Consider the following 13612-nt stretch of genomic DNA (forward strand, 5'->3'; position numbering starts at 1 on the left):
GTACAGGAGGGGACTAAGTACGCACCCCTGAGGGGCCCCCGTGTTGAGGATCAGCGTGGCAGATGTGTTGTTGCCTACCCTTACCACCTGGGGGCGGCCCGTCAGGAAGTCCAGGATCCAGTTGCAGAGGGAGGTGTTTAGTCCCAGGGTCCTTAGCTTAGTGATGAGCTTTGTGGGAACTATGGTGTTAAACACTGAGCTGTAGTCAGTGAACAGCATTCTCACATAGGTGTTCCTTTTGTCCAGGTGGGAAAGGGCGGTGTGGAGTGCGATTGAGATTGCGTCGTCTGTGGGTCTGTTGGGGCGGTATGCGAATTGGTGTGGGTCTAGGGTTTCCGGGATGATGGTGTTGATGTGAGCCATGACCAGCCTATCAAAGCACTTCATGGCTACCGACGTGTGTGCTTCGGGGCGGTTGTCATTTAGGCAGGTTACCTTCGCTTTCTTGGGCTCAGTTACTATGGTGGTCTGCTTGAAACATGTAGGTATTACAGACTCGGTCAGGGAGAGGTTGAAAATGTCAGTGAAGACACTTGCCAGTTGGTCTGCGCATGCTCTGAGTACACGTCCTGGTAATCCGTCTGGCCCCACGGCCTTGTGAATGTTGACCTGTTTAAAGGTCTTGCTCACATCCGCTACGGAGAGCGTGATCACACACTCGTCCAGAACAGCTGGTGCTCTCATGCTTGCTTCAGTTTAGCTTGCCTCGAAGCGAGCACAAAAGGCATTTAGCCCATCTGGTAGGCTCGCGTCACTGGGCAGCTCACGGCTGGGTTTCCCTTTGTAGTACGTAGTAGTTTGCAAGCCCTGCCTTATCTGACGAGCGTCAGAGCCATTGTAGTAGGATTCAATCTTAGTCCTGTATTGATGCTTTGCCTGTTTGATGGTTCGTCTGAGGGCATAGCGGGATTTCTTATAAGCGTCCGGATTAGTGTCCTGCTCCTTGAAAGCGGCAGCTCTAGCCTTTAGCTCGGTGCGGATGTTGCCTGTAATCCATGGCTTCTGGTTGGGATATGTACGTACAGTCACTATGGGGACGACGTCGTCCATGCACATATTGATGAAGCCGGTGACTGAGGTGGTATACTCCTCAATGCCATTGGATGAATCCCGGAACATATTCCAGTCTGTGCTAGCAAAACAGTCCTGTAGCGTAGCATCCACGTCATCTGACCACTTCCGTATTGAGTGAGTCACTGATACTTCCTGCTTTAGTTTTTGTTTGTAAGCAGGAATCCGGATGATAGAATTATGGTCAGATTTTCCAAATGGAGGGCGAGGGAGAGCTTTGTACGCGTCTCTGTGTGTGGAGTAAATGTGGTCTAGAGTTTTTTTTCCTCTGGTTGCACATGTGACATGCTGGTAGAAATTAGGTCAAATGGATTTAAGTTTGTCTGCATTAAAGTCCCCGGCCACTAGGAGTGCCGGTTCTGGATGAGCGTTTTCTTGTTTGCATATGGCCTTATACAACTCGTTGAGTGCAGTCTTAGTGCCAGCATCGGTTTGTGGTGGTAAATAGACGGCTACGAGAAATATAGATGAAAACTCTCTTGGTAGATAGTGTTGTCTACAGCTTATCATGAGGTACTCTACCTCAGACTACCTTAATATTAGGCATTGCGCACCAGCTGTTATTGACAAAGAGACACACACCCCTACCCCTCGTCTTACCGGACGTAGCTGTTCTGTTCTGCCGATGCACGGAAAACCCAGCCAACTGTATATTATCCGTGTCGTCGTTCAGCCACGATTCGGTGAAACATATGATATTATAGTTTTTAATGTCCCTTTGTTAGGATAGTCTCGAACGGAGCTCATCCAGTTTATTCTCCAGTGATTGCACTTTGGCCAATAGAACATATGGTAGAGGCGGGTTACCCACTCGCCGACAAATTCTCACAAGGCACCCTGATCTCCGCCCCATGTATTTCCTTATTTTCTTCATGCGAATGACGGGGATTTGGGCCTTGTCTGGGAGCAACATTATATCCTTCGCATCAGACTCATTAAAGAAAAACTCTTTGTGCAGTTCGAGGTGAGTAATCGCTGTTCTGATATCCAGAAGCTCTTTTCGGTCATCAAAGACGGTAGCATCAACTTTATGTACAAAATAAGTTACAAACAATGCGAAAAAACACACAAAATAGCACAATTGGTTAGGAGACCGTAAAACGGCAGCCATCCCCTCCGGCACCATTCTTTCTTATGTAGCCATTTGGGATGCAGCCTTATAGTGTGATGGAGAGAGATGTACAGTACAGTTTGTGGCCAACCTGTCAGCGGTATGGATGTCCTTAACATCAGAGACAGGACAGGATAGAGACAGACAGGATGGATAGAGACCGATAGGATACAGACAGACAGGATGGAGACAGACAGGATAGAGACAGACAGGGCTGGCCAGGACAGGAGAGCCACTGACCGCTTACGTGTGGATAAACACTTTGTTCTCTCATGTCTCATTAAGCCTATTGGATCCAACGCAATTCACAAATGAGGCCTGTTATGTAACATCTCTACACGCAAATAGGAAAGTTAACAAGGTCATTCAGCTGTCAATCTGTTGTCTCATCAAGCTGTCTGATGATCATCTACAATAGTAGAAACACCAAATCTAATTTTTGGATTTCGATTTAGAGCACTACTGACGACATATCATTCCATACTGCAGTATTTTCTATATTATGTACTATATGTATGTGGAAGGGGAGGGGGAGTTTTAGTGTTTATGATTATGAAGCAGTGGTGAAGATGCAGTGTGCTGCTACCAGTTCAAAGCCCAAGAACAAAGTCCTCTCAGCCTCATCATACAGCCCCTGCTAGTCTAGGAGGGGGTCGTCATGGAAACCTCCTTCTAAAAATCTCCCCAACACACACAGACAACATGGAGGTGCATTAGGGTAAAAATATAACAACCCAGTCTTCTTTCTTTTTCACTCCCCCTCTTTTTCACTCTCACTCTCTTTCACTCTCCCTCCCTTATGGAGCGATTTCTGTGCCAACAGAAATTGTATTTGCATTAGGATATTACATTTGAATTTAATATTTTTGAATGTTTAATGCACAAATTGAATCATTGAATTCATAAATTGAACTTGTATTTCATGATTTGAAACTGAATTGAATGAATGTGGTCCTCTGTAGCTCAGCTGGTAGAGCGCGGCGCTTGTAACGCCAAGGTAGTGGGTTCGATCCCCGGGACCACCCATACACAAAAAATGTATGCACGCATGACTGTAAGTCGCTTTGGATAAAAGCGTCTGCTAAATGGCATATTATTAATATTGCATTCAGATTTAAAATACAATTTCAATTTAATTCAAATTCAATATTTATATATTCAGTTTCAATATGGTAGATATTGCATTCATTGTCTGTGTATCAAGTTTACAAACCATCATTTCAAGTGAATCAAAGTTTAAATATTCAATTTCTCAGATGCATTCAGATTCAGTTCTCTAAATTCAGATTCAAAACCAGAGACCACATCCTGGTACTTTGCCAGCCAGGAAAGGGAGAGGAGAACAGATAGAAACAAACGCTCTCAGTGGTAAACAGAAGCTTCTGGCAGTTTCTGAAGCCAATGTGGCATGTTGGATTTATTTTCCTACTATGAATTTGGCTCTAGTGTTTGAACCGCTTTGGCTATAAGCTATTATGACCCCATTCCCGAAAGCTAAGACTCTCTGGAGCATGGATTTCTGTTTCCCTCTGTGATGATCACATGCTGCGTTAGGAGTGTCACAAAAACCACAATTTGCCCCCCATAAGAATATAGTTTCTAGCTCCTAGCCAACTTTTCAGAAGAGCCCTGTCATAGCCCTTCTAAGGATAGCCTTTCCACCCCCTATTTAATCTTGCGACTGACTGGGTTCAAACCAGGTCTCATGCATGTCACAAGACTGTTAGACCACTTAGATAAAGCCCGTAGGCATTAGTTCATTACATTTACATTTGAGTCATTTAGCAGACACTCTTATCCAGAGCGACTTACAGTTAGTGAGTGCATACATTTTCATACTGGCCCCCCATGGGAAACGAACCCACAACCCTGGTGTTGCAAGCGCCATGCTCTACCAACTGAGCTACAGGGGACTACAGTTCAGGAAGCTCACACAAGTCTTCATGTCTCCAGCAAGGTTCATCGAACCACCTTGGTTACATTTCACCCCCCTTTGACCTCATACTCGGAGATCACGGCACCAATATAACTAACTGGGTTCGAAATCAAGCCTACTGCACAACAACACTTTCTGTGGCAAACAGAAGCAGAAGAATCTGTGCACCCCATTTAATGAGAGGACAGCAAAGGTGGTTTGGTGATCCGTCCATGTGATAAGTAGCCCAGACTGATTACCGCGTGTAATGAACCATTCATGCAACCTCTCCCTTAACGTCACCAAGGCAAAGCAGATGATTGTGGACTACAGGAAAAGGAGGACAGAGCACGCCCCCATTCTCATCAACGGGGCTGTAGTGGAGCAGGTTGAGAGCTTCAAGTTCCTTGGTGTCCACATCACCAACAAACTATCATGGTCCAAACACACCAAGACAGTCGTGAAGAGGGCACGACAAAGCCTATTCCCCCTTAGGAGACTGAAAAGATTTGGCATGGGTCCTCAGATCCTCAAAAAGTTCTACAGCTGCATCATCGAGAGCATACTGACTGGTTGCATCACCGCCTGGTATGGCAACTGCTTAGCCTCCGACCGCAAGGCACTACAGAGGGTAGTGCGTACGGCCCAGTAAATCACTGGGGCCAAGCTTCCTGCCATCCAGGACCTCTATACCAGGCAGTGTCAGAGGAAGTCCCTAAAAATTGCCAAAGACTCCAGCCACCCTAGCCAGCCACCCTAGTCATGGACTGTTCTCTCTGCTACCGCACGGCAAGTGGTACCGGAGCGCCAAGTCTAGGTCTAAAAGGCTTCTTAACAGCTTCTACCCCCAAGCCATAAGACTCCTAAACAGTTCATCAAATGGCTACCCGGACTATTTGCATTGTCCCCCCCACCCCCTCTTTTTACGCTGCTGCTACTCTGTTTATTATCTATGCATAGTCACTTTACATCTACCCACATGTACATATTACCTAAATTACCTTGACTAACCTGTGCCCCCCGCACATTGACTCTGTACCGGTACCCCCTGTATATAGCCTCCCTACTGTTATTTTAAAAAATATATATATATTTTTTTTTTACTTATCTCTTTTTTACTTAACACTTATTTTTCTAAAAACTGCATTGTTGGTTAAGGGTTTGTAAGTAAGCATTTCACTGTAAGGTCTGCACCTGTTGTATTCGGCGCATGTGACAAATACAATTTTATTTTATTTATTTATTTATTATTTATGTGATGAGAAACCTTGGCAGACATAAAGACGTGTTAGTTTACTGATGGGGTTCTAACCCAGGTCTTCTGGGCACCAGATGATGCATCTTTTCAGGTATCAGACAAGTTACTCATCACACGAGCGTGGTCACCGAACCATCTGTGTTACACTTCACCCTACTTTGACCTCCTCCTTGAAGAGACCAATATAAGTCACAGGACCAATGCCTAGGCATTTAGCTCAACAGGCTAACACAGTCTTAACCCAGTCATTCACATGTTAACCTTATAATGACTACCCTTCCCAGAGACTTGAGACCAGGGGCCGACTGGGACCAACATTTCTAACACACCGGCCCATTATTTTTTCCAGGGCCCCTCGCCGGCCCATTCTTTTCCTCCAGGCCCCCACAATGGCCCATTACTTCCCCTGAGGCTCCCATTAGTTAGACAGGCCCACTGGGCTAAAAATGGACCATCCCATCTGGCATTTGCCCGAAATGCCAGATGGCCAGTCCGCCCCTGCTTGATGTCTAACACTTGTCAAACTAGCACGTCTTCAGGTCTCAGGCAAGGTTCTCATCACATAAGCATTGATCACCTAACCTTGCTCGAACTTGAAGACTCGTATTAGTTTAGCAGATGGGGATCTGTGAAACTCACTCCTCAGCCTGAAGTGTCACCCCTTGCTCAATTGAAGAATACCTTTTTAAAAGCACGATGGGCTGGAATGCTTCAGGAGGGAGGTCATGTGTGTTGTCCTGAGTTCGAATCTCCATGTGAGCTGAATCAGGGGGAAGCGGTACTCGCTAAGCAGGCAGCGTGACATCCTTTACAATGGTGCAACTGGACTCGGCTCTACAGTTGCACTGGTTCAACCGCTGGGGTCACTGTAGAGTGAGTTAAAGGGGTGAATGTAGCAGATGGGGATCTTTGAAACCCACTCATCCGCAATGTTCCCTCTAATTATTTCGGCACTGAGGAAATGTCTGGTCTGCTGAGCACAAACTTGAACGTTGTGAAAATTCAGTGCAACTTCTGGTTGCGCGTTTACTGTGAACATTGAGGCTGTACACGCTTTAAGTTACAGTTATAACAGCGGCCAAGTAGGCTACGGTGGCTACTTGATCATAATGTAGGCCTACCAGTGGCCTACCATAAAAAACAATGGGAAAATGCATCCCATAACATTTTAACATGGAAATAGCTGTTCTATCATTCAGCCTACAGTAGCAGCCAATGTGTGGTGTTCAATGTAGGCCTACATTCCATGAGACTTTTGAAAAAAACATGCAGGGCTTGACATTAACCTGTTTATCCACTTGTCCTTCAGACAAGGAGGTGACTGAAAATGTGTTGTTTGATGCAAGAAACCACTTTACAAAATAAAGTTCATTATTATTCCCAAACCATTATTACAGAGAATCAGACAAATTATGCTACACTCTGCCTATTGGCTACTTAGCTTATTCAAGTCGGTCTCAAAATACAACACTGCCCGTTTAAGACAGAAAAAATTATCTTTACCTGACTCGCTTTTCAAAGATGGCTAGAAATGCACACGTTTTGTGCTCTTGAAGGAAGCAACCACTCCCCAATTGCTGACTAGAAATGAGCTAAAACTGGGCTAATAACTCACTTACTAGCAAAGAATATGAACAAATGTGCACACGTGGCTACATGCAGCTCTCGCTTTGATCTCAAAACAAGCGCATCTACCATAGCCGCAGGAAGTAGGGGTGCTGAGGTTGCTGCAGCACCCTCGGAAAAATCTGAATTTTTAAAGGCACTGGACCTTTAATCATCCTGTATTAGCGGACCGATATAGCCTGTTGACCAAACATCTATATTAGTGGCTAATATTGGCAATTCCTACAGTAGAGGGAAACGTTGATAGCGTTAACTAAAGGGGAAAACTAGAAAGTTGAGTGAAGTTCAATCTCATGCTTCTCTGTGCGGGCTGATATTTATTTTGCGCGGCAATCCCGGGGAAGCTGCGTTCAGCCTGAAGTGTTGCTCCTTGCGCAATTGAAGAAGGCCTTTTTCAATAGACCGGTGGGTTGGAATGCATCAGGAGGGCGGTCAAGTGTGTTTGCGAGGCAGAGGTCCTGAGTTTGAGTCTTGGTATGAGCTGAATCAGAGGGAAGCGGTACTCGTTAATCAAGCAGTGTGTCGTCCTTTACATGAACTTCCTGAACTTATCCCTATAGGCTTTAGCTAAGTGGGCTAACACAGTCTTGTGACATGCAGGAGACCTGGTTCAAACCCAGGCATATCAGATCAAGATTAAAAGAGGAGTAGAAAGGCTATCCTTAGAAGGGCTATGACAGGGCATTTCAACTATATTCTTATGGGGGGCACATTTTGTGACACTCCCACCTAACGCAGCCTGTGATCATCATAGAGGGGAACACCCACATCCCTGCTCCAGAGAGTCTTAGCTTTCAGGAATGGGGTCATAGTAGCTCATAGCCAAAACGGTTCAAATGCCAGAGTCAAATGAATTGGTTTCAGAAACCGGCAGAAGTTTACCAACGTGAGCTTTGGATTCTATCTGTTCTCTTCCGCCTTTCCTGGCTGGCAAAGTACCAGGATGTTGTCTCTGGTTTTGAATCTGAATTTAGAGAACTGAATTGGAAAACTGAATCTGAATGCATCTAAGAAGTTGAATATATGAAACTTTGATAAACTTGAAATTATAGTTTGTAAACTTGATGCACAGACAATTAATGCAATATCTAGCATATTGAAAATGAATATATAAATATTGAACTTCAATATTAAATTCAATTGAAATTAATTGTTAAAGCTGACTGCAATATTCATTCAATTTCAAATCAGGAAATACAAGTTAAATTTATGAATTCCATGATTCAATTTGTGCATTACAATTTCAAAAATATTAAATTCAAATTAAATATCCTAATACAAATTCCAAATGATGGAATAAATAAAAAAAATCTGTTGGCACTGAAATCGCTCCATACTCCCTCTCTATGTTTCTCTCTCTCTCTCTCTCTCTCTCTCTCTCTCTCTCTCTCTCTCTCTCTCTCTCTCTCTCTCTCTCTCTCTCTCTCTCTCTCTCTCTCTCTCTCTCTCTCTCTCTCTCTCTCTCTCTCTTTTAAACACAAAAAAAAACACATCTCTCTCTTTCTCGCTCTGTCCCTCTCTATTTCTGACATGCTTCTCCTGGGAAAAAAATATAATTATTTAAAAGCCTGGTCTTGTTTGTTTGCTTCGTTTAATGTTAATTATTCAAATCCGGACCGAGCGTTGTCGGTAAAGCACTCTGTTAGCGAGTGTGTGTGAGTGTGTATGTGTGCGAGGGACTCGTCTCTTCAGGTCTGAAGAGAGTTTTGAACAAGACAAATATACCTGCGAATGAGAGCGCGATCCACCTGGCAGAGTATGTACCCTTATCTCTGAGAGGATTGCATAGCAACAGTGTACCCAGGCACAGCCTCTAAAACAGATGCATCTGCTAGAGGAAGACCAGGGAAGATGTGTCAAAGGTAGGAATCAATCGACCACAATCTGCTTGAGGGAAAACTCACGATCAACTCATTTGTTTTTCAGATGAAAACAAACATCATTCCATTCTAGGCATGCCAGTTGAATTATCTTAACCTCACAATGCTAGAACTAGCTTGAGATAGATATTCTACTTGATACATCTCAGTTCTGGATGTCCTGACCTGAATCAATGTTTGGTGCGTTCAGTCGACAGGTCATGTGAGGTAGCTAAGTGTGTCAGGTAGTTTTTGTTGTGTGTGACGTTGGCAGAAGGGAACCTACAGGGTTAGATAAGGAGACTGAGACGGAGAGGATTCTCTACCGCCTTGGATAGACTGTGTGTTTGGGCTGAGGATAGTTATGCATACAGATCCTCCATTTAGAAGCAAATCCCCTCTGCTGTCTGGCAGGGCAGGGTAGAGCTTACTGCTGCAGCATACACAAACAGCCAGCAGCACAGAGACAGCAATACAGGCTCTTTGTCTCTTCGAGGTTGGCAAATTGTACGTCGAGTCAAGAGCGGGGCGTGGAGTATGAGACACTTGAGAGGCTGTTAATGCGTACAGTGAGCTGTATTGGGGCTGTGGTGGCACTGATATGGCTGGCTGTTTACACAGACAGACAGACAGACAGAGGGGAGAGCATCCGCCCCTAAGTTCCATGGTGGTGTCGCAGCTCCTCAACGCTCCCTAGTGAGGGGTTGCTTTAATTAAACATCCCCGATTTGCCCTACTTTCCTCTGTGGCTGTGTGGGTTAGATAGTCCTCATCACACCGCAAGACAGCCAACAATGGCAGCTTCCTTTGTCATTTCTTTAAGCCCCTAGAATGCAGTTGGATGCCTGGCCACACTGTTGGGTCTGTAAAGACAGACATGATCTTCCATCTCTATATATGAACATGAGTGTGAGCATCTATCTACCATCTTTAATATTGTAGGGAGGGGGTGTGGAGTGGCTCTTTTGTAATGCAATTTCACTTTCAACCACAGAATGGAGTAGTCTGAGTGTGCGACGTATGGAACCAAAAATGTAATTTGTATCTGATCTCATGTGATTGAGTTGTGGAAACCTATTGCAGGGGCTTCCCTGCCACAGAAAGAAGCAGCAGGCTATCTCTGTGTACATGATTCTCCAGGTCCACCATGCCGTGTTATTGTAGAGATCTGGTGAGTGTGTCAGGGAGATGTGTGAGAGGGTTTTGCATATGAATGGGGTGGTGACAGACAGTGCGGGGGCGAGGGACAGGGGGATGCTACTGATGGAGTTAGCCTAGCGAGGGGGCAGTAGCATTGTGAGAGACTGCAGGTTGTTGTAGTGGTGGCCCAGGCCTTTCATCAGCCCTGAGATGAGCTAGCGGCATAGATAATTGATCCGATCCATGGACACGCTATCTGAGCAGGCCTTCAAAGACTTGAGGAGCACATCAACTGCAGGGGCGTGAAAATAGACCGCTTGAATGCATTTAAGAATCAGGGTTAAGTTTTTAACTCTGCCTCTTGCCCCACCTACAATTTACAGTATATACAAATGTATGTGGACACCCCTTCAAATTAGTGGATTCGGCTATTTCAGCCACAACCGTGGCTGACAGGTGTATAGAATCGAGCACACAGCCATGCAATCTCCATAGACAAACATTGGCAGTAGAATGGCCTTACTGAAGAAATCAGTGACTTTCAATGTGGCACGTCATAGGATGCCACGTTTACATCAAGTCAGTTTGTCAAATTTCTGCCCTGCTAGAGCTGCCCCGGTCAACTCTGTGCTGTTATTGTGAAGTGGAAACGTCTAGGAACAACAACGGCTCAGCCGCGAAGTGGTAGGCCACACAAGCTCACAGAATGGGACTGCTGAAGCGCGTAGCGCATAAAAATCGTCTGTCCTCGGTTGCAACACTCACTACCGAGTTCCAAACTGCAAGGTCAGCACAAGAACTGTTCGTCGGGAGCTTCATGAAATGGGTTTCCATGGCCGAGCAGCCGCACACAAGCCTAAGATCACCATGCGCAATTTCAAGCGTCGGCTGGAGTGGTGTAAAGGTCGCCGCCATTGGACTCTAGAGCAGTGAAAATGTGTTCTCTGGAGTGATGAATCACGCTTCACCATCTGGCTGTCCGATGGACGAATCTGGGTTTGGCGGATGCCAGGAGAATGCTACCTGCTCGAATGCATAGTGCCAACTGTAAAGTTTGTTGGAGGAGGAATAATGGTCTGGGGCTGTTTTTCATTGTTCGGGCTAGGCCCCTTAGTTCCAGTGAAGGGAAATCTTAACGCCACAGCATACAACGACATTCTAGACGATTCTGTGCTTCCAACTTTGTAACAACAGTTTGGGGAATCCTGTTTCAGCATGACAGTGCCCCCGTGCACAAAGCGAGGTCCATACAGAAATGGTTTGTCGAGATCAGTATGGAAGAACTTGACTGGCCTGCACAGAGCCCTGACCTCAACCTCAATCGAACACCTTTGGGATGAATTGGAACGCAGACTGCGAGCCAGGCCTAATCGCCCAACATCAGTGCCCAGCCTCACTAATGCTCTTGTGGCTGAATGGAAGCAAGTCCCCGCAGCAATGTTCCAACAGCTAGTGGAAAGCCTTCCCAGAAGAGTGGAGGCTGTTATAGCAGCAAAGGGGGGACCAACTCCATATGAATGCCCATGATTTTGAAATGAGATGTTCGACGAGCAGGTGTCCATATACTTTTGTTCATGTAGTGTATTTCAAGTCATTCACCATTTTAATTTCACATAGCTGGGTCTTGAAAATTGATTTTACGGTTATCAATGAGGTGAAGGAAACAGAGCATTACTCATTCAGGCATACAGTAGGTGGGTAATGTACTGTATCGTTGTATTGAGTATCTCAGTGAGGTAACGTTTCTCTGTGTGTCTTCTGTTCCAGCTGACATCATATCCACGGTTGAGTTCAACCCAACTGGAGAGCTGCTGGCGACGGGGGACAAGGGAGGGAGAGTAGTGGTGTTCCAGAGAGAACAGGAGGTAAGACTGGCCCAGACACCCCTACTTACCATGTCTCTTATGTTTCTCATGTCTCTCACATCCTGGCACTCAAATGTTTTACTATGGCACTAACCATTCGACATCTAGCTCATGAACCTGCATCTAATGAACCCATATTGAACCTTGAATGAAATAACATCACATCGGCACATTCATTACCATTCATAGATGTTGGTTGGATCTGGAAGAAAGATTGCCAGCGTGTTCCAGTAAAGGATCGCACAAGTCGCACCGAATGTTGATCTAGCGTAGACGTCTGACTGCCTTCACCCGGTTCTACATGTTCAGAGATGCTAAGTACTCTCAGCCAGCAAACGTTATTGCTGTGTCTGAGACCTTACATTCCCTGGGTTACTGTGTAGTAGTAGTAGTAGTACTAGTAGTAGTAGTAGCAGTAGCAGTAGTACTAATACTAGTAGTAGTAGAAGTGTTAAGGGTCTGTGGATGTTTATTCAGTGGTTGTAGGAGGTATTATGGAAAGATTATGGGCCACTCGGGGAGGCCTAGAGTCTCCTTTGGAAGCTGGATGAAAGGACTAGACAGCGTCTGAACCTTCTGTCTGGCTGTGAGAAAATATGAACGTCAGGGACTGCATGAGTCCCCCCACCTCCTTTCCCCTCGTCTTTTCACCTTCCAGCTGATTTCAAGGCGCTCCATAGTATCTGCTAATCCCCACGCCAGAGGCGCTCCCCCACCCCCTCGCTTCCCCCCGACTTCACCCCCCGCAGAGGGCAAATCTGTTTCCATTAATACCCTCCCCTCTTGTTTGGTCATCTGATTTGGCGCTATTGATTCTGAAGCTTCCTGAGGTGATACCTGACCTGCCATGTTGAGCTGAGGCTGCTGGGCTAGGCTGTTATTGAGCTATCTCGCCGGCCCTTACTACAGATCCTGACAGCCTTACAATAGGTTTAACCCACTTTTGCCTGATTTCTCCGATTTCTACTCAACAAAAATACCTTATGGAGGCACAATGACTGTACTATGTCAGCAGTTATGTCAACCCGTAAAATGCCGGAGAGGGATTTTGGTGACTGCTCCACATACTACAGTCCCCATGCTTTGTTTGTTCCTGGGTAGTGTGCGTATGTATGCTTGATATAGAAAGCAGAAACCAGGCCAGACACATCTACTGCTGTGAAAATCTTGGTTTGCTGTTTCCTACATTTTGTCTATTCAATGGAATAGGAAGATCCCCACTCTCAAATTGTGCTCAATGTACACTACTCCTCTGTATCCTAATGCCGCAATATCGTTATCTTCATTTAATTGTCAAACTTCAAACACTGGTCTTTTTTTTGTATGTCTGAATAGCTGAATAATCCCAGAACATCTGCCTATTCTTCCACAAACTCAAACATTGTCCTTGTTGTTTCAGAGTAAGAACCAGCCCCACAGGAGAGGGGAGTACAATGTCTACAGCACCTTCCAGAGCCACGAGCCTGAGTTTGACTACCTGAAGAGCCTGGAGATCGAGGAGAAGATCAACAAGATCCGCTGGCTGCCTCAGCAGAACGCTGCCTACTTCCTCCTCTCCACCAATGGTAAGCAACTTCCTCCTCTCCACCAATGGTAAGCCACACAGCTAGTTTTAGTGAAATCACCATAATTTAATGCTCTCTTGTTGATGTTAGTGTTAGGTAATGGTTCCATTACCTCCATTACGTAATCTGTTGCATTATACAGCCTATTGATTTTAGCCAAGCAGCTGTTTCATGGAAAAATATTTATGTTAAGTGCCACCAG

General features: G+C 45.4%; 1 protein-coding gene across 2 annotated transcripts in view; it reads left to right on the forward strand.

Annotated features, from left to right (window-relative positions):
- ppp2r2bb (protein phosphatase 2, regulatory subunit B, beta b) overlaps positions 1 to 13612 on the forward strand; it is a 93682-nt gene that overhangs the window by 70169 nt on the left and 9901 nt on the right. For both annotated transcript variants that reach the window (XM_084170980.1, XM_084170981.1), the window contains exons 2-3: positions 11748 to 11845; positions 13245 to 13410. In XM_084170980.1, the coding sequence (XP_084027106.1) occupies positions 11748 to 11845; positions 13245 to 13410 (264 nt within the window). The remainder of the gene's footprint in view (positions 1 to 11747; positions 11846 to 13244; positions 13411 to 13612) is intronic.

Source organism: Coregonus lavaretus, assembly GCF_964263955.1.
Source record: "Coregonus lavaretus genome assembly, chromosome: 10".
Lineage (NCBI taxonomy): Eukaryota > Metazoa > Chordata > Actinopteri > Salmoniformes > Salmonidae > Coregonus > Coregonus lavaretus.